General features: G+C 44.0%; 1 protein-coding gene across 2 annotated transcripts; it reads left to right on the forward strand.

Annotated features, from left to right (window-relative positions):
• The first annotated feature begins 204 nt into the window (after positions 1-204).
• LOC105464990 (mutS homolog 6) lies at positions 205-26,116 on the forward strand. Of its 2 annotated transcripts, none has more exons than XM_011713160.3 (10): positions 205-564; positions 9,278-9,474; positions 14,208-14,377; positions 17,569-20,113; positions 22,625-22,890; positions 24,125-24,242; positions 24,823-24,912; positions 25,383-25,537; positions 25,631-25,830; positions 25,946-26,116. In XM_011713160.3, exons 1-10 carry the CDS (start codon positions 305-307, stop codon positions 26,025-26,027), a joined length of 4,083 nt encoding a protein of 1,360 aa, XP_011711462.1. In that variant the 5' UTR covers positions 205-304; the 3' UTR covers positions 26,028-26,116. The 2 variants fall into 2 exon arrangements, with proteins under 2 accessions (XP_011711462.1, XP_011711465.1); XM_011713163.3 differs by having other exon boundaries at positions 227-242.
• The last annotated feature ends 143 nt before the right edge of the window (positions 26,117-26,259 follow it).

The following is a 26,259-nucleotide window of genomic DNA, read 5'->3' on the forward strand; positions in this document are numbered from 1 at the left end:
CGCAGGGTAAGGGAAGAGACGCTCAGCAATTCCCCGCGCGGGGCCCAAGCGTCGGCAGCAGCGCTGGCCCCTCCCCGCCAGCGTGCCAGCCCCGCCCCTCCCTACGTTGCCGCGCGCCCGGGGGCGGGGCCTGGCGCGCACGGCCGGCGCACGGCGAGGCGCCTGTTGATTGGCCACTGGGGCCCGGGTTCCTCCGGCGGAGCGCACCTCCCCCCAGGTTTCCCGCCAGCAGGAGCCGCGCGGTAGGTGCGGTGCGTTTCGGCGCTCCGTCCGACAGAACGGTTGGGCCTTGTCGGCTGTCGCTATGTCGCGACAGAGCACCCTGTACAGCTTCTTCCCCAAGTCTCCGGCGCTGAGTGATGCCAACAAGGCCTCGGCCAGGGCCTCTCGCGAAGGCGGCCGTGCCGCCGCTGTCCCCGGGGCCTCTCCTTCCCTAGGCGAGGATGCGGCCTGGAGCGAGGCTGGGCCTGGGCCCAGGCCCTCGGCGCGCTCCGCGTCGCCGCCTAAGGCGAAGAACCTCAACGGAGGGCTGCGGAGATCCGCAGCGCCTGCGGCCCCCACCAGGTAGCGGAGTGGGGGTGGGGTCGAAGGCGGGGGCATAGCGGCGGGGCGCTCGGAACCCGGGGAGGGGAGACTCGCACAGGAGGTTGGGGGCTGCACGGCCTGGCCCTGGGATCGGAGGAGGCGGGACCGCAGAGTTGGCTTGAAGGAGTGCAGGGGTCGAATCTGGAGCGTTTGGGGGTGTAGCTTGTAAACAGGGTCGGAGGAGAAAGGCTGTGCAGGAAGAAGGCTGCAGGGGAGACGCGGAGAGTCCGGGCCTTTTGGAAGGAGGAGACGCGTCCCGCCAGGTGGGGGTGCTGGGCGAAGGAAGGGGCGACCCGCGCAGCTCCGGCTGGGGCGGGGGCCCGGGAGGTGGGAGCACTGGGGGTGGGGCCAGAAGGGGAAGGCGCCGGGCCCGTTTGGTGGGCGGTGCGGGGGGCGGGGTGGCGGGAAGGAGGAATGCCTGCGGGAGGGCGAACGCCGAGAGCCAGGTGATGTGGGGTGCAAAAGGAGGTTCCTCGGCCGGCGCAGAGACAGTGAGTTGGGGCTCCAGTAGTCGATCGAGGTAGACACTTCTGGGTAGTTAAGAGTCGCTGTCGCCTAGACGCCTTGGGGACGGTGGGCCTTCGCCCTAGGTGAGGGGCCGCCGAGGGGGTGGGCCAGGAGCTGTGAGCGCGGGGGGGTGTGTCACCATGGGGACCGTGGGGCCTGATTGGGCGGGGTGCGGGCGGGGCGGGGCCGAGGGGAGCCGAAGTGCCGGGATCGGGCTGGGTCCTGCAGTAGGTAGACCACGTGCACCCACACAAATGAAAATAGAAGCTATATTTTGACGCACGTGGAAATTCGTGTCGAGTGGAAAATACTTTATTTTATGAAACAGTGTAATTTTTATGGGGCATTGTAATTTTTTCGAAGTTGAGGGTGAGTTTTTAGAGGCCTTAATTGGGCCCTGGTCAAAGATGTGTGGACGCGACTCTGGGGAAGCCGGCCGGGAGTTGTCCTCACGTTTTGGGCAGTTCAGTGCTTTTTTGTTTTTCCTTATTGAGACGGAGTTTCTCTTAAGCCCAGACTGGAGTGCAATGGCGCGATCTCAGCTCACCGAAACCTCCGCCTCCCTGGTTCAAGCGATTCCCCATCTTCAGCTTCCCGAGTAGTTGGGATTACAAGAATGCACCACCACACCCAGCTAATTTTGTATTTTTAGTAGAGACGGGGGTTTTTCCTTGTTGGTCGGGCTGGTCTTGGAATTCCCGACCTCAGGTGATCCCTCCGCCTCGGCCTACCAAAGTGCTGGGATTACAGACGCCAGCCACCGCGGCCGGCCTGTTTAGGGCTTTTTATCCGGGCAGCGGGAGACATTTTGAAAAGCTCGCTTTTTGTTTGCCAGATACATATATATATATTTTGAGACGGAGTCTTGCTGTGTTGCCCAGGCTGGAGTGTAGTGGCGTGATCTTGGCTCACCACAACCTCTGCCTCCCGGGATCAAGAGATTATCCTGCCTTAGCTTCCCAAGTAGCCGGGACTACAGGTGCGCGCCACCACGCCTGGCTTATTTTTGTATTTTTAGTAGAGACGGGTTTCACTACGTTGGCCAGGCTGGTCTCGAACTGCTGACCTCTTGATCTGCCCGCCTCTGCCTACCAAAGTGCTGGGATTACAGGCATGAGCCACCGAGCCCGGCCGTTGACCAGATATTAAACACAAAGTTTAATGGTAGCTATTTGGCTATTTGAACAAATGAAGAAATAGAGGCTCAGAAAAAATAACTCATTTAAGAGAGCCAGCTAGTGTTTTTTGTTTTGTTTTTGTTTTGAGATGGAGTCTCGCTCTGTCGCCCAGGCTGTAGGGCTGTGGCGCTTTCTCGGCTCACTGCACCCTCTACTTCCTGCGTTCAAGCGATTCTCCTGCCTCAGCTTCCGGAGTAGCTGGGATTAAGGAAGTGAGCCACCGCCGCCCGGCTAATTTTTCACCATGGGATTTCACCATGTTGGCCAGGCTGGTCTTGGAACTGCTAACCTCAAGTGATCCACCAACCTCAGCCTCCCAAAGTGCTAGGATAACAGGCGTGAGCTACCGTGCCTGGCCGCTAGTTAGTGCTCTTGAATAATGGATTTCAAATCCATTTAAATCCAGTTTAAAGTGTCTTAAAGGAATTCTGAGATTTTTCTAAGTGTAATTATAGTGTTACTCTTGTTTAAGCGACCGGTTCCCGCAGTTTAAATATAGGTAGTTGTACATGAGTAGAATCTGCTTGTGGGGAACAGAGCCAGCATCCGCAATAACAAACTCATGGTTAGAAAAGCATGATGTATTGTTTACCTGAGCATGAATTGATTGTTGAATCCAAACCAAATGGGTCTATTTATTGTAAGGCTGTACTTTACATTCATATTGAATAGCACATGTTATTTGTTTCTTGAGGTTTGAGTTTAAGATACTTGTAAAAATAAAACATTGTATATACTTCACCTCCCATTATGGAGAGGATTCCAGGGTATTCAAGAAAGATGGGCATTTGATACTAGGTTTCTAAAGAAACTACAGTGTCTAGATCATTGCCGAGCCCAGCATTAGGCATTATGGATCCTGGATTCAACCATGAACAGGACAAAGCAAAGAGGCAATTCTAGACTCCCAAGTGGAAAGGGGACGGAGAGGATGTGGGTCAGGCTAGGCTCTCAGCTCTGTAAACCGAAACCAGAAGGACAAAAATAGGGTTAGACAGATTATAGTGAGAGTGGGAAGCTGGTTCAGGAAGAGGAAGGTCTGCAAATGGTGGGTAGGATGAAAGGAGGAGGAGGGAACATTGCAGAAGTTAAGCAGAGATCCAATCATGAACAGTCTGATGAGCTACAGAGACATTTGGACTTGCTCCCTGAATCATTTAAGCCTTAAAACATGTTGAGCATCTTTTTAATTTTTGAGACGGAGTTTCACTCTTGTTGCCCAAGCTGGAGTGCAGTGGTGTGGTCTTGGCTCACTGCAACCTCTGCCTCCCGGGTTCAAGCGATTCTCCTGCCTCAGCCTCCCAAGTAGCTGGTATTACAGGTGCCTGCCACCACATCCAGCTAATTTTTGTTTTTATAGTAGAGATGGGGTTTCACCATGTTGGCCAGGCTGGTCACAAACTCCTGACCTCAGGTGATCCACCCACCTCAGCTTCCCAAAGTGTTGGGATTACAGGCGTGAGCCACCGCGCCTGGCTGAGCATCTTTTAATGTTTGTCATTTAGATTTCCTCTTGTGCTGAAGTGTTTGTCTTTTGCTGTTTCTTTTTTTTCCTAGTTCTTTGTCAGTTGTGTGTGATGTAAATGTCTTCTTCTACAATGAGTTCTTTCATTTAGTTTATAGTTTTGTTGTTGAATAATAGAGGTCTCACTATGTTGCCTAGGCTGGTCTTGAACTCTTGCTCTCAAGCGATGTTCCCACTTCAGCGTCCCAACCTGTTGGGATTACAAGTGTGAGCCACCACACCCAGCCTTATGGCATCTTTTTATGAACAAATTATTGATTATAATGTGGAATTTGTCCTTTTATTTTCTCTGTGGTTAATGTTTCTATAGGTTTTAAGAAATCCACAGGAAGGCTGGGCGCAGTGGCTCATGCGTATTTAATCCCAACACTTAGGGAGGCCAAGGCAAGCCAACATGGCTAGACCCTGTCTCCAAAAAATATGAAAATTAGCCAGGCATGGTGGCGTGTGCCTGTAGTCCCAGGTCTTTGGGAGACTAAGATGGGAGGATCACTTGAGTCCAGGAGGTTGAGCCTGCAGTGAGCCAAAGAGATCATGCCATGCACTCCAGCTAGGGTGGCAGAGTGAGATCCTGTCTGCCAAAAAATAATTAAAAAAAAAAAGTTGGTGAAAATGTTGATTATATATTTTAGGAACAACTAGTAATTGACACCAAAATTATGGACTAAAGAGAAAGCAAAAATAATGTAATTTTAAAACAAAATTCAAAAGGTCTGTTTAGTGTATATTTAGACAAGGTCATTACTTATTATATCAAAGTTTTTACATTTATTTTCTGACCTGTCAGCTGTTCCTCTTAACATTTTTCCCCAGTGTCTTTAAAAACCCCAAGAATACCAGACATTTAAGACATCACTTAAAGCTTTAAAAGCACTTGCAAAATCATAAAATCATAATTTAAGGTGTTTTTAGAGGGCAGGAGCGGTGGCGGCAGGCAGTGTTTTGCTCTGTTGCCCAGGCTGAAGTACAGTGGCAGATCTCAGCTCACTGCACCCTCGATCTATCCAGCTTAAGCGATCCTCCCACCTCAGCTTTCTGAGTAGCTGGGACCCCAGGCGCACACCATCCCATACCTGGCTAATTTTTAAATTTAGAGACAAGGTTTCCCTACGTAGCCCAGACTGGTCTCAAATTCCTGGGCTCTCAAGAGATCCTCTCAAAGTGCTGGAATCATAGGTGTGAGCTGCCACACCTGGCCTGTTTTGGCATTCTTGAAAACTGCAGGATTACCACAGATAAAATTTTAAAATTACCTTTAAAGAATTCAAGTTTACACACAAAAAAAGAATTCCTTTGCTAGCATTGAGTGAAGAAAAATTTTGAGAAATGTTTAAGATTTTAGTTTTGTTACACAATACATTTTACTATCTGTTTAATTATCTTTTTTGGCTTAGAAACCACTGTTTCCTGGGCCCAAGATGTTCAGTAGTACTCTTTTTCTTCAAGCTTTTTAGCATTGGAGGAACTGCATATTACTAAAATTTTTAGTCTTAGCATTTTATAGCTTACTGCTATTCTGCTATTTCTTTTCTTTTCCTTTTTTTTTTTTTTTTAGATGGAGTCTCGCCCTGTTGCCCCAGGCTGGAGTGCAGTGGCGTGATCTGGGCTCACTGCAACCTCCACCTCCTGGGTTCAAGGGATTCTCTTGCTTCAGCCTCCCGAGTAGCTGGGATTACAGGCACCTGCCACCATGCCCAGTTAATTTTTGTATTTTTTAGTAGAGACGGGGTTTCGCCATGTTGACCAGGCTGGTGGTCTTGAACTCTTGACCTCAGGTGATCTGCCTGCCTCATCCTCCCAAAATGCTGGGATTATAGGTGTGAGCCACCACGCCCGGCCCAGCATACTGCTGTTTCTTTCTTTCTTTTTTTTTCTTTTTTTTTGTGAGATGGAGTCTGTTGCCCAGGCTAGAATGCAGTGACATGTTCTGGGCTCACTGCAACCTCTGCTGCTTGGGTTCAAGTGATTCTCCTGCCTCAGGCTCCCGAGTAGCTGGAGATTATAGGCCTCTGCCACCACACCTGGCTAATTTTTGTATTTTTAGTAGAGACGAGGTTTCCCCATCTTGGCCAGGCTGGTCTTGAACTCCTGACCTCGTGATCCACCTGCCTTGGCCTCCCAGAATGCTGAGATTACAGGCCTGAGCCACCGCACCTGGCCCATACTGCTGTTTCTTAACAGCAGAGAAATTATATGTGAAATTCTGTAACTATAATGGTAATAAAGGATAAAATGATGTTGAAAAGCAAAATTTTTTGTTTAAATGCTTATGTTTCTAATAACATTTTATTTCAAAAAGGAATTTATTTCAAAACTGATAATGGTTGGATTCAGCTTTTCACACAAACATTTTTTTCCTAGTGAGGATACACATTTATCTTGTAAACAAATTGAAGACATAATTTTTTTAATTGCTTGCTTAGAAATGAAGTAATTCTTTTCTAGTGATCTTTTATTTTATTATTATTATTTTTTGAGACGGAGTCTTGCTCTGTCGCCCAGGCTGGGGTGCAGTGGCCGGATCTCAGCTCACTGCAAGCTCCACCTCCCGGGTTTACGCCATTCTCCTGCCTCAGCCTCCTGAGTAGCTGGGACTACAGGCGCCCGCCACCTCGCCCGGCTAGTTTTTTGTATTTTTTAGTAGAGATGGGGTTTCACCGTGTTAGCCAGGATGGTCTCGATCTCCTGACCTCGTGATCCACCCGTCTCGGCCTCCCAAAGTGCTGGGATTACAGGCTTGAGCCACCGCGCCCGGCCTTCTAGTGATCTTTTAAAGCATGATACCTCATACATCATTTAAAACAATTTGTACTGCATTTTACACATGACAGAGTTCTAAGGTAACAGCCCTTTTCTAAGACTAAAGTTACAGTTGTCCCTCCTCCCTTTGTATCTGAGGGGGATTGGTTGCAGGACCCTCCTGTGAATACCCAAATCCTTGGATGTCCAAGTCCCTCATGAAATGTAGTATTTGCATATAACCTATACACATCCTCCCCTGTACTTTATCTCTAGATTACTTACAATGCTTAATACACTGTAAATGCCATGAAATCAGTTGTTCAACTATATTTTAAATTTTGTATTTTTTTCCCTTTTTTTGCGACAGAGTCTTGCTCTGTTGCCCAGACTAAAGTGCAGTCCCAGACTAAAGTGCAGTACAGTGGTCACATCTCACTGCACCTTTAACCTCCCAGGCTCAAGCTGTCCTCCTGCCTCAGCCTCCCAAAGTGTTGGAATTACAGGCATGGCCATCACACCTGGCCACTATTTTTTATTGGTTTTAAATTTTTGATTTAAAATTTTTAATCTAGGTTGGTTGAATCTGGACTGGAACCCAAGGATACGTTTGTTGAGCCTACTGTATTTACTTTGGAATAAAACTAGAATGCTTAACTTATATGTTAAAAATACTTTATTTGGCTGGGTGTGGTGGCTTATGCCTGTAATGCTAGCACTTTGAGAGGCCAAGGCGGGTGAATCACTTGAGGTCAGGAGTTTGAGACGAGCCTGGCCAACATGGCAAAACCCTGACTCTACAAAAAAATGCAAAAATAAGCCAGGTGTGATGGCACGTGCCTATAGTCTTGGCTATTCAGGAGGCTGAGACACAAGAATCGCTTGAACCGGGGAGGTGGAGGTTGCAGTGAGCCGAGATAGCGCCGTTGCACTCCAGCCTTGGCGACAGAGCAAAACTGTCTCACAAAAAAAAAAAAAAAAAAAAAAAGAAGAAGAAGGCGGCTGGGTGTGGTGGCTCACGCTGTAATCCCAGCGCTTTGGGAGTCTGAGGCAGGTGGATCATTTGAGGTCAGGAGTTCAAGACCAGCCTGGCCAACATGGTGAAACCCCACCTCTACTGAAAATACAAAAATTAGCTGCAAGGTAGTGATGCACGCCTGTAATCCCAGCTACTCGGGAGGCTGAGACAGGATAATCGCTTGAACCCAGGAGGCAGAGGCTGGTGAGCCAAGATCACGCCACTGCACTCCAGTCTGAGTGACAGAGTAAGAACCTGTCCTGCCCACCGCCCTCCCCCACCCAAAAAAAAGAAAACTTGATTACATATTATAGATATAAAACTTTTAAAATGAGGTCCTTTTTGCACATGCCTTTCAGGTCTCAGTCAGAGACTTGAGTTATTTTATTTTTATTATTAGTTTTTTGGAGATAGGGTCTTGCTGCAGTCTGAACCCCCTCAGGCTAAGGTGATCTTCCTGTCTTAGCCTCCCTAGTGGTTGGGACCACAGGTGCATGCCACCACACTTGGTTAATTTTTTTTTGGATTTTTTTGTACAGTCGAGGTCTCACTATGTTGCCCAGGCTGGTCTCAAACTCGTGGGCTCAAGTGATCCTCCCTCCTTGGCCTCTAAAGTAGCTGGGACTACAGGGGTGTGTGCCACCATAACCAGCTATTTTTTAAAATTTTAAGTAGAGACCATGCCTTACTACATTGCTTAGACGGGTCTTGAATTCCTGGTCCCAAGAGATCTCCCTCTTGGCCCAAATTGCTCACATTACATGCGTGAGCCACTGCGCCCAGCCTATACTTACATTTTTTGAAGAAAGGGAGACTTTATATTTCATGATTGGGTCAAAATCATGTGGTTTCAATTGGCTAATTGTTATTCTAAAATGTCTAAAATGTTCTTGTTGTGTGCCTCTTTTAATTTTGAAGTTATTCAGTGAAACCTTTAAGTAGGCCTAGGTATCTAATACTTAGGCAGGGATTATCAGCAGTTTGTGGCCTCTCCATCACTGACGGGCAGCTCTTCTGTATTTTGTTAGATTCCTCCCCCCTACCCCTGAAAACTCACAGGGCTAAATCTATTTTTGTGAAGATTCAAAATCTGTTTTTGATTTTGTAGCAATATATATACTCTGGCACGTTAGGCACTCACTTGTTGACTTGAGTTTTTCTGCAAAACTAGTTTGTAGGGGGAGGGTAATAGAGTGTTAGGTAGCTTTCAGAATACATAGGATGGTAAGTGAGAAAGATTCCAAGCAAGTCTAATGAATTAGATAATTTACTTAGTAAATTATATAATCAGTATGCTTTATAATAATATTGTGAGTTAGATCCTGTTTCTGATATGTACATACCATATTGTGTAGGAGCTATTAATTTGGAGAGCATATACAGTGAGTCCATGCCTTTTTCCTGCCATCAGCATTATACCAAAATTCTGCCATGGTTTTTAAACTTTGATTCTGAGTAAGTTTCTTACCCTAATAACATAACTATATTTGTGTTTGTCTTCATAGTTAAATATTCACTATGATATCAGCTTGCTTACGTTTTTAAAATGACTTGAATGTGTGACTTTAAAAATTATTCTAGAATTTCTGTGCTTCAATATTAATGCCAGAAGACTTCAAAGGAGTCTTAATGATACCTTTCTTGGAATTGTTTATTTGTAGGTAACTGCCTTTAAGGAAACTTGACCAAATATTAACTAAGTTATGTATTTCCTTTTGGCAACAGTTGTGACTTCTCACCAGGAGATTTGGTTTGGGCCAAGATGGAGGGTTACCCCTGGTGGCCTTGTCTGGTTTACAACCACCCCTTTGATGGAACATTCATCCGCGAGAAAGGGAAATCAGTCCGTGTTCATGTACAGTTTTTTGATGACAGCCCAACAAGGGGCTGGGTTAGCAAAAGACTTTTAAAGCCATATACAGGTAAGAGTCACTACTGCTGTGTGTGTGTGTGTTTGTGTGAGAGAGAGAGAGACAGACTTTTTTCCATATGGTGAAATTAAGTGTATTTTACCCCAGTAAATTGCAAGGGTGGTAGTTGTGAAAGCTTCTGGCATGGGAAAAGGATATAACGTGATCTTTAGCTGTTTTGTTTTGTAGAATGGAATTTTTATTTCTGTCTTTTGAGTGACTTACAGCAGTATTATACCCTTAATATAATAAGGGTAAACTAAACTGTCCCCCCATCTTGAAGAGTCCAAGATAAAGTTAATGTCATTAGGATACATAGCCTATAGATCAGCGACATTCTCTAGGAAAGATGGAGATGCACACTACCTGGCCTCCAAACTATTCACTCATGAGCACATCTGAGTTGAATTTCACACTGAACTCCTGGAACCATAACTTTCTCTTCCCAGGTCTAGTCTTATTTATCACAGACATCAACAGCCCTGCACGTTTAGCTTCACTTGGGCTAGGTGCACCCCATCATCTCTTGCACAAATTCTTTTTTTTTTTTTTTGGAGACAGAGTCTCACTCTGTTGCCCAGGCTGGAGTGCAGCAGCTCGATCTCGGGCCACTGCAACCTCTGCCTCTGGGTTCAAGAGTTTCTCCTACCTCAGCCTCTCGAGTAGCTTGGGATTATAGGCACATGCCACGTTGCCTGGCTATTTTTTTTTTTTTTTTTTGAGATGGAGTTTTGCTCTTTTGGCCCAGGCTGGAGTGCAATGGCGCAATCTCAGCTCACTGAAACCTCCACTTCCTGGGTTCAAGTGATTCTCCTGCCTCAGCCTCCCGAGTAGCTGGGATTACAGGTGCACGCCACCATGCCCAGCTAATTTTATGTATTTTTAGTAGAGACGGGGTTTCACCATGTTGGCCAAGCTGGTCTTGAACTCCTGACCTCCAGTAGTCCACCCACTTCCCCCTCCCAGAGTGCTGGGATTATAGGCGTGAGCCACTGTGCCTGGCTGCCCAGCTAATTTTTGTATTTTTAGTAGAGATGGGTTTTCACCATGTTGGCCAGGCTGGTCTCCAACTTCTGACCTCAGGTGATCCGCGCACTTCGGCCTCCCAGGAGTCTCCAGTCTAGTACGTTGTTGAACTCAGTGTTGTAAAATCCGAACAAGGGTCAGTTTCCCACATAACTGGGAAATTCCCAGAATCATACTCTTTCATCATAGTGCTCATCCTACAAAAAAGGGTTGGGGACATTTTGTCTAAAATTAAATCTAAATGGTGATCTGACATACAGGTGGAAAGAGGATTGGGAAGTTTTGTTCTCTCTTCTACCAACTTGTCATATAATATTGGCCAAGCAAAGTAACTTGTTTTTTCTTTTAATCTTTTTAAAAGAAATAGAGACAGAGTTTTGCCATGTTGCCCAAGCTGGTCTCAAACTCCTGCCTGAGCTCAAGCAGTCCGCCCGCCTCAGCCTCCCAAAGTGCTGAGACTATAGGCATGAGCCACCATGCCCCCGGGCTCAGCCAACTTTTTCGTTTTGTTTTCAATAGATGGGGGTCTCACTTGGTCACCCAGCCTGGAGTATAGTGTTGGGATCATAGCTCACTGGAGCCTTGAACTCCTGGGCTCAAGTGATTCCCCCCTGCTTTAGCCTCCTCAGTAACTGGGACTAGAGGTGTCTGCCACCATACCTGGCTAATTTTTAAATAGTTTTTTTTTTTTTTTTTTTTTTTTAAAAGAGATGAAGGTCTTGCTATGTTGTCCAGGGTGGTTCTTAGCCTCCAGTGATCCTCCTGCATCAGACTCCCAAGTAGTTGGGTGATCTGGCTAAAGTAACTTATTTTCTGATACCGTTTACTTGTATTTAAAATGAATCTCATTGGGGTTGCATTGGGGCTCGGCATAGTGGTTCACACCTGTAATCCCAGCGCTTTGGAAGGCCAAAGTGGGCAGATGACCTCAGGTCAGGAGTTCGAGACTAGCCTGGCAAACATGGTGAAACCCCATCTCTACTAAAAATACAAAAATTAGCTGGGCGTGGTGGCACATGCCTGTAATTGGGAGGCTGAGGCAAGAGAATCGCTTGAACCCAGGAGGTGGAGGTTGCAGTGAGTCGAGATCACACCCCTGCACTCCAATCTGGGCGACAGAGCGAGACTCCGTCTTTAAAAAAAAAAAAAAAAAAAATGTCAGGTGCAGTGGCTCACACCTGTAATCCCAGCACTTTGGGAGGCCCATGCGGGTGGATCACGGGGTCAGATGTTGAAGACCAGCCTGACCAAGATGGTGAAATGCTGTGTCTACTAAAAATACAAAAATAAGCTGTAATCCCAGCTACTCGCGAAGCTGCGGCAGAGAATTGCTTAAACCTGGTAGGTGGAGGTTGCAGTGAGCCAAGATCGCGCCACTGCACTCCAGCCTGGGCAACAGAGTGAGACTTCATCTCAAAAATAAATAAAATAAAATAATAAGTGAATAAAATATAAAATGATCTCTTATTGAACCAGATGATATGTAAAGTTTCTTCTAGGACCAATTTTGAGATTTAAAAAAATATTTGGCAGAACGACTTTTATTTTTTTTTGCAATAGAGTCACGCTTTATCACCCAGCCTGGAGTGGAATGGCACAATCTCAGCTCACTACAATCTCTGCCTCCTGGGTTCAAGCGATTCTCCTGCCTCTGCCTCCTGAGTAGCTGTGAATATGGGTGCCCACCACCAGGCCCTGCTAATTTTTGTATTTTTTAGTAGAGTTGGGGTTTCACCATGTTGGCCAGGCTGGTCTCTAACTCCTGACCTTAAGTGATCCGCCCACCTTAGCCTCCCAAGTGCTGGGATTACAGGCGCGAGCCACTGGGCCGGCCCAGAATGACTTTAAAAAGAGATCAATAAGGCCAGGTGTGGTGGCTCATGCCTGTAATCCCAGCACTTTGGGAGACTGAGGTGGGCAGATGACCTGAGGTCAGGAGTTGGAGACCAACCTGGCCATACATGGTGAAACCCCGTCTCTACTAAAATACAAAAATTAGCTGGTCATGGTGGCGCGTGCCTGTCATCTCAGCTACTCAGGAGGCTGGGGCAGGAGAATTGCTTGAACCTGGGAGGCAGTTTCTTTTTTCTTTTTTTGAGACGGAGTCTCACTTTGTCACCCAGGCTGGAGTGCAGTGGTGCAATCTTGGCTCAATGCAACCTCTGTCTCCTGGGTTCAAGTGGTCCTCCCGCCTCAGTCTCCCTAGTAGCTGAGACTACAGGTATGCACTACCACGCCTGGTTAATTTTTGTATTTTTACGAGAGACGGATGTCACCATGTTGACCAGGCTGCTTTTGAACCCCTGACCTTAAGTGATCCACTCGCCTTGGCCTCCCAAAGTGCTGGGATTACAGTTGTGAGCCACCATGCCCAGCCCTAAAGTTGTATTTTGGTGGAACGAACTGTTTTGAGAAATAAATTTTAACGCATTGAGTCTGAATGGGGCTACTCTTTCAAAATGTGAAGGCCCCTTAAAGTAGCACATTGGTTGGTTATTCTTTTATGTATTTAGATTTATCTGATCTAGTTGTCTTTGGGACAGACTCATATTATCATAGCTGCATGTAACTGCCAGTGTAGTCTTTGTCTTCCTGAAGTGTTTTTTTATTTGTTTTTATTTTTTATTTTATTTTTATTTTTGAGATGGAGTCTTGCTCTGTTGCCCAGGCTGGGATGCAGTGGTGCAATCTTGCCTCACTGCAACCTCCGCCTCCTGAGTTCAAGTGATTCTCCTGCTTCAGCCTCCCGAGTAGCTGGGACTACAGGCATGTGCCACCACACCCAGCTAATTTTTGTATTTTTAGTAGAGACGGGGTTTCACCTTATTAGTCAGGTTGGTCTTGAACTCCTGACCTCATGATCTGCCCACCTCGGCTTCCCAAAGTGCTGGGATTACAGGTACGAGCCATTGTGCCCAGCCAGTAAATTTTTAAGAAAGGTTCTCAAACCTCTTTTAAATCTTCTGCCTCACTTAAAGAGGTATGCCCTACCTGTTTTGGGCTGTACACCCAGGTCATTAGAAGAGAGACTAAGTCCTGGGTGACCCCATAGGGCACCTTCAGGGAAGTAAAATTGATGATTTTAGTTTCACCAGTAGTTTTTCCCTCAATATGTATTCCTTGTATGCTTTATTGATCTATCTATATCAATAAAAAGTAATGGGGCATTACAAATTATACTTAATTGTTGTCATTCTTGTTCATTAGGGCAAATGTTGTAGGTTGAGTCAAGTGTCCACAAGTTGTGTGTGTGTGTGTATGTGTGTATATATATATATATACACACACACACACACAATTTTTTTTTTCCATTGAGACAGGGTCTTGCACTGTTGCCCAGGCTGGAGTGCAGTGGTGCAATCTCGGCTCACTGCAACCTCTGCCTCCCAGGTTTAAGTGATTCTCCCACCTCAGCCTCCCAAATAGCTGGGGCTATAGGTGCATACCACCACCTTCGGCTAATTTTTGTATTTCTTTGGTAGAGATGGGGTTTCACCACATTACCCAGGCTGGTCTCGAATTCCTGACCTCAAGTAGTCTGCCCCCATAAGCCTCCCAAAATGCTGGATTACAGGCGTGAGCCACCGTGCCTGGCATATATATATTTTAAGATAGAAATGGGGTTTGCTATGTTGCTCAGGCTGGTCTTGAACTGCTGGGATTACAGGTGTGAGCCCCTGTACCCAGCCCTTATTATTTATAAATACATTTCTTTCTAGGTTCAAAATCAAAGGAAGCCCAGAAGGGAGGTCATTTTTACAGTGCAAAGCCTGAAATACTGAGAGCAATGCAACGTGCAGATGAAGCCTTAAATAAAGACAAGATTAAGAGGCTTGAATTGGCAGTTTGTGATGAGCCCTCAGAGCCAGAAGAGGAAGAAGAGATGGAGGTGGGACAATTGCAAGCATTCAGTTGTTATTTATGTTAGGGTGATGGGGGAAGAAAGGGGGAGGGTGGATGAACAAGATACCTTGTTTTATATATGTGTGTATATGTTTTTTTTTTTTTTAATGTATTTTTATTATTTATTTATTTTTTGAGACGGAGTCTCACTTTGCCACCCAGGCTGAAGTGCAGTGGCATGATTTAGGCTCACTGCAACTTCCATCTCCCTGGCTTCAGCGATTTTCCTGCCTCAGTCTCCCAAGTGGCTGGGATTACAGGCACACATCACCATGCCCGGCTAATTTTTGTATTTTTAGTAGAAATGGGGTTTCACCATATTGGCCAGGCTGGTCTCGAACTCCTGACCTTGTGATCTGCCCACCTCGGCCTTCCAAAGTGCTGGGATTACAGGCATGAGCCACTGCGCCCAGCTGTATTATTTTATTATATATACATGCATACTTCTGTACTTCCCTGGACTGTAGGATAAGTTAGGTTACTTAGAATCTCAACAGCTAGCATCCTTTTTACTTACGTTTTCTTTTTTTTTTTTTTTTTTTTTTTTTTTTTTTTGAGACGGAGTCTCGCTCTGTCGCCCGGGCTGGAGTGCAGTGGCTGGATCTCAGCTCACTGCAAGCTCCGCCTCCCGGGTTTACGCCATTCTCCTGCCTCAGCCTCCCGAATAGCTGGGACTACAGGCGCCCGCCACCTCGCCCGGCTAGTTTTTTTTTTTTTTTTTTTGTATTTTTTTTAGTAGAGACGGGGTTTCACCGTGTTAGCCAGGATGGTCTCGATCTCCTGACCTCGTGATCCGCTCGCCTCGGCCTCCCAGAGTGCTGGGATTACAGGCTTGAGCCACTGCTCCCGGCCTTTACTTACGTTTTCAAACCTACTGGCAGGGTAAGCAAGAAGTAGTACCATTTTGGTAAGAAGTAGAGAGCTTGGGACAGTAAAGATGGAGTAATACATATATAAGGGTATAGTCAGGCCCTAGAAATTAATTATCCAGTTTTATGCTTTTTATAAAAAAATTGAGATGGGGTCTCGCTATGTTGCCCAGGCTGGTCTCAAACTCCTGAGTTCAAGGGATATGCCTGCCTTGGCCTCCCAAAGTGCTGGGATTACAGGCGTGAGCCCCAGCGCCCAGCCCCAGCTTTATGCTTTTAATTCTAAAACTTTTTTTGTTGTATTTTGCATTGGTAAGAATAGATGTTAAATAAACCTTGAAATACACTTGGCTCAAACCTTAATGGTCATGGATAAAGTGAATTAAAACTTGTTAGGGGCCAGGTGTGGTGGTTAATGCCTGTAATCCCAGCACTTTAGGAAGCTGAGGCAGGTGGATGTCTTGAGGACAGGAGTTCAAGACCAGCCTGGCCAACATAGTGAAACTCTGTTTCTGTAAAAAATACAAAAATTAGCTGGGCGTGGTGGCACACACCTGTAGCCCCAATTACTTAGGAGGCTGAGGCATGAGAATTGCTTGAACTTGGGAGGCAGAGGTTGTAGTGAGCCAAGATCGTGCCAGTGCATTCCAGCCCAGGTAACAGCAAGAAGACTCTGTCACCAAAAAAAAAAAAAAAAAGTTATGGAAGTGAAAAAATAATTAATTTAGAACAAGCTTGTCCAGTCCGTGACCCAGGACGGCGTTTAAATTGGCCCAACACAAATTCGTAAACTTTCTTAAAACATTTTGTGATTTTTTGTTGTTGTTGTTGTTTTTTAGCTCATCAGCTATCGTTAGTGTTAGTGTATTTTATGTGTGGCCTAGATAATTCTTCCAGTGTGGCCCAGGGAAGCCGAAACATCATTATTCTCTGATCTATCAAATTAATGAGCTACATCCTAAAAGACATTCATCTATAACTGAGCTCAGTTTCAAGTTTTGTTCCTCTTTCAGTAGATGAAATAGGGAATAAGCAAGTTGATAAAGTGGATATTTTAATTTTAAGGTTGAAACTAAGGATCATAACGTTATCAGAGGTTTAGAACTGGATGGCAGCTACAGAGATCATCTAGCCTAATACTGGTTTAACAAATGAGGGAGATCATAATAGGTGAATGTGTTAGGCCTGAGTTGAGACAGCCAGTTATGGAAGAGCAAACACTAGAACCAGTATAAGTTGCTTACTTCTTTCTTATGCTATTAATGAGGACATCACCTCCTGATATTTATGATATATGGTCATGCCAACAGCTTTGTCATAAATAGAACTCCCATGACAGCAATCACTTAATCCTGTAGTTAGAGATGGGGTCTCACTGTGTTGCCAGGCTGACCTTGAACTCGGGCTCAGTGATTCTCTCTGCAGGCACCTGCTACTGTGCCCGGTGCAGCACTTTGTGTTTTTGAACATAACCTCAAGATGTTATTGTCTTCATAGTAAAACAAAAGATGAGGCTTAGAACTGGATCATTTTGCCTTCTCTTCTTACCTCCTCCCAGTTCAAAATGCTTGCATCTCTTAATAGCATTCCCTTGGAATCGCACTTGAACTCAAACTCAAGCCTCAGCGCAATCTTTTTTGTAGTTTTAGTCTTTTAGCCAGAGAGTCGACTTACCCCCATACCCACTCTGCTTCCTTCATAATGCTGCTTTCAGTGGGCAGAGAATCCTTACCCTTCTTGTATTATGTCACTTTGTGGGGTGGGGTTGGCGCCTGCCACACTTACAGCAAGTCCAGAGAGTTTTTTCCCACCATGTTTGCAGGAGAACTATTGGCATGGAAAATGACAATTGTTTTAATGTCAGGTGAAACTGAAGTTGATGTTCATTGAGAAGTTTCTAATTTCTGGAGGTGGGTTCTTTTTTTGGTATATGAAGTTGCAGCATATTAAGAGAATTTACAGTAGTACAGATGGCTCCACAACTTATGATGGGGTTACATAAACTAAAAATGTGTTTAATACACCTACCCCACCAAATGTTGTAGCTTGGGCTTAGCCTAACCTATCTCAGACATGCTCAGAACACTTAAATATTATCCTAAAGTTGGGCAAGATCATGTAACACAAAGCCTATTTTATAATAAGGAATTGACCATGTCATGTAATTTATCGAATACTGTACTAAAAATGAAAAACAGAGTGGCTGCATGGGTGCCATTATAAAGTCAAAAAATCATAAGTCTAACTGTCTATATTATGGTTTTCCAAATTTTGATTTGTTTTTAAATACTCCTTCCTTTCCTGGCAGGTAGGCACAACTTATGTAACAGATAAGAGTGAAGAAGATAATGAAATTGAGAGTGAAGAGGAAGTACAGCCTAAGACACAAGGATCTAGGCGAAGTAGCCGCCAAATAAAAAAACGAAGGGTCATATCAGACTCTGAGAGTGACATTGGTGGCTCTGATGTGGAATTTAAGCCAGACACTAAGGAGGAAGGAAGCAGTGATGAAATAAGCAGTGGAGTGGGGGATAGTGAGAGTGAAGGCCCGAACAGCCCTGTCAAAGTTGCTCGGAAGCGGAAGAGAGTGGTCACTGGAAATGGCTCTCTTAAAAGGAAAAGTTCTAGGAAGGAAATGCCCTCAGCCACCAAACGAGCAACTGGCATTTCATCAGAAACCAAGAATACTTTGAGTGCTTTCTCTGCCCCTCAAAATTCTGAATCCCAAGCCCACGTTAGTGGAGGTGGTGATGACAGTAGTCGCCCTACTGTTTGGTATCATGAAACTTTAGAATGGCTTAAGGAGGAAAAGAGAAGAGATGAGCACAGGAGGCGGCCTGATCACCCCGATTTTAATGCATCTACACTCTATGTGCCTGAGGATTTCCTCAATTCCTGTACTCCTGGGATGAGGAAGTGGTGGCAGATTAAGTCTCAGAACTTTGATCTTGTCATCTGTTATAAGGTGGGGAAATTTTATGAACTGTACCACATGGATGCTCTTATTGGAGTCAGTGAACTGGGGCTGGTATTCATGAAAGGCAACTGGGCCCATTCTGGCTTTCCTGAAATTGCATTTGGCCGTTATTCAGACTCCTTGGTGCAGAAGGGCTATAAAGTAGCACGAGTGGAACAGACTGAGACTCCGGAAATGATGGAGGCACGATGCCGAAAGATGGTACATATATCCAAGTATGATAGAGTGGTGAGGAGGGAGATCTGTAGGATCATTACCAAGGGTACACAGACTTACAGTGTGCTGGAAGGTGATCCCTCTGAGAATTACAGTAAGTATCTTCTTAGCCTCAAAGAAAAAGAGGAAGATTCTTCTGGCCATACTCGTGCATATGGTGTGTGCTTTGTTGATACTTCACTGGGAAAGTTTTTCATAGGTCAGTTTTCAGATGATCGCCATTGTTCGAGATTTAGGACTCTAGTGGCACACTATCCCCCAGTACAAGTCTTATTTGAAAAAGGAAATCTCTCAAAGGAAACGAAAACAATTTTAAAGAGTTCATTGTCCTCTTCTCTTCAGGAAGGTCTGATACCTGGCTCCCAGTTTTGGGATGCATCCAAAACTTTGAGAACTCTCCTTGAGGAAGGATATTTTCGGGAAAAGCTAAGTGATGACATTGGGGTGATGTTACCCCAGGTGCTTAAAGGTATGACTTCAGAGTCAGATTCCATTGGGTTGACACCAGGAGAGAAAAGTGAATTGGCCCTCTCTGCTCTAGGTGGTTGTATCTTCTACCTCAAAAAATGCCTTATTGATCAGGAGCTTTTATCAATGGCTAATTTTGAAGAATATATTCCCTTGGATTCTGACATAGTCAGCACTACAAGATCTGGTGCTATCTTCACCAAAGCCTATCAACGAATGGTGCTAGATGCAGTGACATTAAACAACTTGGAGATTTTTCTGAATGGAACAAACGGTTCTACTGAAGGAACGCTGCTAGAGAGGGTTGATACTTGCCATACTCCCTTCGGTAAGCGGCTCCTAAAGCAATGGCTTTGTGCCCCACTCTGTAGCCCTTATGCTATCAATGATCGTCTAGATGCCATAGAAGACCTCATGGTTGTGCCTGACAAAATCTCCGAAGTTGTAGAGCTTCTAAAGAAGCTTCCAGATCTTGAGAGACTACTCAGTAAAATTCATAATGTTGGGTCTCCCCTGAAGAGTCAGAACCATCCAGATAGCAGGGCTATAATGTATGAAGAAACTACATACAGCAAAAAAAAGATCATTGATTTTCTTTCTGCTCTGGAAGGATTCAAAGTAATGTGTAAAATTATAGGGATCATGGAAGAAGTCATTGATGGTTTTAAGTCTAAAATCCTTAAGCAGGTCATCTCTCTGCAGACAAAAAATCCTGAAGGCCGTTTTCCTGATTTGACTACAGAACTGAACCGATGGGATACAGCCTTTGACCATGAAAAGGCTCGAAAGACTGGACTTATTACTCCCAAAGCAGGCTTTGACTCTGATTATGACCAAGCTCTTGCTGACATAAGAGAAAATGAACAGAGCCTCCTGGAATACCTAGAGAAACAGCGCAACAGAATTGGCTGTAGGACCATAGTCTATTGGGGGATTGGTAGGAACCGTTACCAGTTGGAAATTCCTGAGAATTTCACCACTCGCAATTTGCCAGAAGAATACGAATTGAAATCTACCAAGAAGGGCTGTAAACGATACTGGACCAAAACTATTGAGAAGAAGTTGGCTAATCTCATAAATGCTGAAGAACGGAGAGATGTATCATTGAAGGACTGCATGCGGCGACTGTTCTATAACTTTGATAAAAATTACAAGGACTGGCAGTCTGCTGTAGAGTGTATCGCAGTGTTGGGTAAGACTTTGAACAAGCTTGTTCCTCAGGCTTTCATACGTAGTGCTCTATGCCAGCTGTGTATTATCTCTAAACATAAGTAACAAGGTATATATGGTACATATTTTGACATGCATATACATATTTGCATCCTGACTAGGCTGCCCACAGCAATTTTAAGTTACTCACCTGAAACTCGCTTTTATCTTAGTAGCCCTTTGGCCTTTCTTCAGTCTTGAGACGTGGTCTTGCTCTGTCACCCAGGCTAGAGTATGGTGACACAACCACGGCTACTGCAGCCTTGACCTCCCAGGCTTAAATGATCTTTCCACATCAGCCTCCCCAGGTAGCTGAGACTACAGATACGCACCACCATGCATGGCTAATATTTAAACGTTTGTAGAGAGATGGGGTCTCACGGTTTGCCAGGGCTGGTCTTGAACTCCTGGGCTCAAGTGATCCTCCTGCCTCGGCTTCCCAAAGTGCTGAGGTTACAGGCATGACCCATTGCGCCTGGCCCTTTCTTCAGTCTTTAATTAAATTGAATAAAAGGTTTTTGTTTTCAGACAGTGTCTTGCTCTGTTACCCAGGACAGACCTCTCATATCTACCTCCTAGGTAGCTAGGATTTATAGGTAAGCACTTGCCTGCCTCGCTTTATTTTTTTGGTGGGGGAAGGGAGATGAAGCTTCCCTATGTTGCCCAGGCTGGTCTCAAATTCCTGACCTCAGGTGATCCTCCAGTCTCCCAAAAGTGCTAGGATTACAGGCATGAGCCACGGGGCCTGGCCAAAAGATTTGTTGTTTTTAAGATGAAGTCTCGCTCTTGCCCAGGCTGGAGTGAAATGGCACGATCTTGGCTCATTACAACTGCTGCCTCCCAGGTTCAAGTGATTCTCCTGTCTCAGCCTCCGAAGTAGCTAGGACTATGGGCATGAGCCACCACGCCCAGCCATTTTTTGTATTTTTAGTAGAGACAGGGTTTCGCCATGTTGGCCTGGCTGGTCTTGAACTCCTTATCTCAGGTGACCCACCTGCCCTAGCCTCCCAGAGTGCTGGGATTATAGGCATGAGCCACCGCACCTAGCCCAAAAGATTTTTAAATGTGTTATACTTCATGAGACAGACTTTATTTTAGATGAAATTTTATTTTTAGTTGAGCTTTTTATTATTTGGTGAATACTGTTTCAAGGTGCTTTGTTACACTATCTGTTGATCCATCATTTTAAAATTTCATTTTATTACAACCCTTGTATTTCAGTGAGTCCATCTGCTTACAATTTTAAAAGGTCAATCGTTCCTTTTTTCTTTAGCCAAATTGTCGAAGATTCTTTCCTGCAATTGATTTTTCAAAGCCCTGAGTTAGGAATTTACAATTTGGCAACCATCTCAACTTCATAAACAATTTTGTTCTTTAAATGTCATGGCCAACATTACCTGGAACCATTGCTGTTTTACAGTTTAGGTTTATGTTGTATATGTTTTTAAAATTTTTTAGAGATGGGGTCTTGTTCTTTTCAGACGAGTACAATGGGATGACTAGCTCATAGCAGCCTCGAACTGCTGGGTTCAAGCAATTCTCCTGCTTCAGCCTTCTCAGTAGCTGGGACTATAGGTGGTCATCACCACACCTGGCTGATTTATTTTTGGTAGAGACAGGGTTTTTACCATGTTGGCCAGGCTGGTCTTGAACTTCTGACCTCAAAGCGATCTGCCCACCTTGATATCCCAAAGAGCTGGGATCACAGGCATGAGCCACTGCGCCCAGCCCTGTTTTTGTTTTTAAATAACTGTAGTTTACCTGAATTTGTAACACAGTAATACAACACTATTTTGATCTGAACACAAGTATCCAATGGAACAGAATAATACACTTCCTTTTAGTGTGTTGCATTTAGTTACTGGGTAATCTAAAATCCTTCCTCAGCACAGGCGTTCAAAAACCAGTCTTCAGAGATTGTTTTAATATCAGTGTGCCAACTTTGGCACATTCTGCTAAGTAAGAGGCTTAAGTGTAGCATGTCTCTCTGCTTTTTTTTTTTTTTTTTTTTTTTTTTTTTGAGACAGAGTCTCTCTGTTGCCCAGGCTGGAGTACAGTGGTGCGATCTTGACTCACTGCAACCTCTGCCTCCCAGGTTCAAGTGATTCTCCTGCCTCGGCCTCCTGAGTAGCTGGGATTACAGGCATGTGCCACCTGTATTAGGCACCGCTAATTTTTGTATTTTTAGTAGAGACGAGGTTTCACTGTGTTGGTCAGGCTGGTCTCGAACTGCTTACCTCGTGATCTGCCTGCCTCAGCCTCCTGAAGTGCTGGGATTACAGGCGTGAACCACCGTGCCTGGCCTCTGCTCTTTTAGCTTTCCCTTGGCACTTCTCTGGTCCAGATGTTAGACGTATTTTGAGGGGGCAGATCTTTGGACTGTAATTGAAAGTTCTCTCTCTTATAATGAAACGTGTTATGAAGACCTGTAAAACACTTAGGCTGATAAAACCTCCAAAGATGAAGCCTCACTTGTTACCCTCTCTTTTAACAGATGTCTTACTGTGCCTGGCTAACTACAGTCGAGGGGGTGATGGTCCTATGTGTCGCCCAGTAATTCTGTTGCCAGAAGATACCCCCCCCTTCTTAGAGCTTAAAGGATCACGCCATCCTTGCATTACGAAGACTTTTTTTGGAGATGATTTTATTCCTAATGACATTCTAATAGGCTGTGAGGAAGAGGAGCAGGAAAATGGCAAAGCCTATTGTGTGCTTGTTACTGGACCAAATATGGGGGGCAAGTCTACACTCATGAGACAGGTAACTGCTTCTTAAGGTTTTGTTATCAGAAAGTCATTTGTGACATTAGGAACAACATACTTAGGTGATCATTTTCCAAACACAGTTACATAAAATTCAGCCAGTGACTTAATAGAAAGCAAAGGGAAATACTCCCTGTGTTATAAAAGTGAGCATTTACCTGAAACATCTCTGCTTAATGTTAAGGGGAATATATGTTAAAAAGGGGAAGGAGGTCAGTCATTCAGGTCTTGAGACTCTTTGACTTGAATTCATTTCCTCAGAAGGTAGGTATAGTCATAATGAACAAAAATACAAAGGCTGTATGAAAAGATGAAATGTTACAGGTTTATCCTTAAAATTAGACTCATTTGCAGAAATGCTTCATGTGAACAGCCTATGGCCAACTTAGGTAAGAAAGCAAATACAGTTCATGACCTCTAGCAACTGTTGGAAACTGCTCTTTAGGGATGACATGCTGGCCCTTTTTTTTTTTGTTGTTGCCAAGGCTGAAGTGCAGTGATGCCATCACAGCTCACTGCAGCCTCAAACCCCCAGGTTCAACCCATCCTCCTGCTCCCCAGTAGCTGGGACTATAGATGTGCACCACCATGCCTAGCTCATTTTTTAAGAAAATTCTTACGGCATTGTATTTATCTTCCCTTTATAACCAGGGGTTGACCAGCCACAGAACTTGTAAAGTTTTTTTGTATTTTTAAAAGGTTGTAAGAAATAGAGGTAGTAATTGGCTGGTCCCTGCTGCTCTCCTGCATTATAGTATACTTCTGTTCACCTAGTTTGCTAGAGAGAGGCAGAATAGTGTGTATAGTGATTTCCAAATTTTTTCTTTAAATCAGAATCACCTGTGACAATGTTTAAAAAAAAAAGGGTGCAGAGATTCCATCCTGAAATGGATTCTCTTGATTGGAATTGATTCTAGGCATCTCTAGTAGTTTTAAAGAGCTCCTAGGTGATTCTATTCTGGCCGACGTTGAGAATCACTAGGGTAGTGAGGTTAGTAAGCAGGCTCTGATGTTTTAAAGGCCAGTGAGGCCCTATGCCTCTTGTCTCTCTCAGCCTCAACTTTCTCCATTTTAGCAAATGGATTTCAGAATAGAACCAACCTACACAGGATTGTGAAAATTTTTTTAGAGTGCCTAGCTCTTACATAAGGGTTCATAAGAAAGATAAAAGTTTATTGTCTATAAAACTCTTGCTAACAGTCATAAAAGACCTTTTCCTCCCTCATCCACAGGCTGGCTTATTAGCTGTAATGGCCCAGATGGGTTGTTACGTCCCCGCTGAAGTGTGCAGGCTCACACCAATTGATAGAGTGTTTACTAGACTTGGTGCCTCAGATAGAATAATGTCAGGTGAGTTTTTTGTTTTCCACCTAAGTTCTCATTCATTCATTTAGATATGATAAAATACATTTGCTTCTTGTATGTGAGCCTTTTAAATCTAATGTTTGATTTTTCTGGTGTTACTTTAAAAACACCACTTTTTAAGAATTGCATAGTCTCTTTTTTTTTTTTTTTTTTTTTTTGAGATGGAGTTTCGCTCTTGTTGCCCAAGCTGAAGTGCAATGGCATGATCTTGGCTCACTGCAACCTCTGCCTCCAGGTTCGAGTGATTCTCCTACCTCAGCCTCTCCAGTAGCTGGGATTATAGGCGCACGCCATCACACCCAGCTAATTTTTTGTATTTTTAGTAGAAGCGGGGTTTCACCATGTGAGGCTGGTCTCGAACTCCTGACCTCAGGTGATCTGCTTGCCTTGGCCTCCTAAAAGTGCTGGGATTACAGGCGTGAGCCACCGTGCCCGGCCAATCACTGTACAGTCTTTAATGAGATTTAATATTTTATACCAGTATGTGTAGCTCATGATAGCTATATAACCTAAAAGAAGAATTTATATAATATGATTTGCATTTGTGATTTTTTTTTTTTTTTAGGTGAAAGTACATTTTTTGTTGAATTAAGTGAAACTGCCAGCATACTTATGCATGCAACAGCACATTCTCTGGTGCTTGTGGATGAATTAGGTAAGACATTAAACTTTTCATTTGAAGGCTATCTTACAAACATTTGTCCAAAGAATTTTTCTACAAGATTATCTGAAGGATATCTAAACAATATGACTGTCTTTAGAGCATGCACTCACCATTATGGCACAGACCCATAGTTGCAGATAAAAGGTGATATTGTGAAAGGCTTTTGATTATCCATTAATTACTAGGCCTTACGTTGTTCAATTATAATAAATTATAATAAAACATAATACAGGGATGAGAACACTAATAGGAGGACTCACGAAGTTTCTGACCTTGAGCGATACTGTATTTAAAAGAAACCTCACTCCCCATGGGCTGCTAAGCAGACTTGTTTAGCTAAACAAGGTCTATTTATAGAATGCTTTTAGACATGGATATACTAACAGATGCTATTTTTCTGTCCTAGCATTTTTATTTTAATTCCCTTGAGTTACATCCTTATGCATATTTTACTTTAACAGGAAGAGGTACTGCAACATTTGATGGGACAGCAATAGCAAATGCAGTTGTTAAAGAACTTGCTGAGACTATAAAATGTCGTACATTATTTTCAACTCACTACCATTCATTAGTAGAAGATTATTCTCAAAATGTTGCTGTGCGCTTAGGACATATGGTATGTGCAAATAGTTTTTTTCCACAAATTCGGTTTTTTGAGAGGGCCCTTCTGTTGCTAGCACATGTATCGCTAATATTTTTCTTTCTTAAGGCATGCATGGTAGAAAATGAATGTGAAGACCCCAGCCAGGAGACTATTACCTTCCTCTATAAATTCATTAAGGGAGCTTGTCCTAAAAGCTATGGCTTTAATGCAGCAAGGCTTGCTAATCTCCCAGAGGAAGTTATTCAAAAGGGACATAGAAAAGCAAGAGAATTTGAGAAGATGAATCAGTCTCTACGATTATTTCGGTAACTATAATGGAATTATAACTGACCTTAAGTTTCATAAAAACAGTAAAAGTGGGAGGGATGGATGCACTATGAAAAACAAAAAAAAATTTTTTTTTTTTTTTTTAATTTTAAGGGAAGTTTGCCTGGCTAGTGAAAGGTCAACTGTAGATGCTGAAGCTGTCCATAAATTGCTGACTTTGATTAAGGAATTATAGACTACATTGGAAGCTTTGAGTTGACTTCTGACAAACTTGGTAAATTCAGACAACATTATGATCTAATAAACTTTATTTTTTAAAAATGACCATTTTTCCATTTTCTTTCTAGGAAATTAAACCCTTTTAATTCTTATCTACCTTCTACATAATGGTTATTGAATACTCCACAATATATTAAGTCTAGATGTTATGGTACATGCATACACTTTCAGGCTGTTTTATACCCACT

Source organism: Macaca nemestrina, chromosome 13 (assembly GCF_043159975.1).
Source record: "Macaca nemestrina isolate mMacNem1 chromosome 13, mMacNem.hap1, whole genome shotgun sequence".
Taxonomy (NCBI): domain Eukaryota; kingdom Metazoa; phylum Chordata; class Mammalia; order Primates; family Cercopithecidae; genus Macaca; species Macaca nemestrina.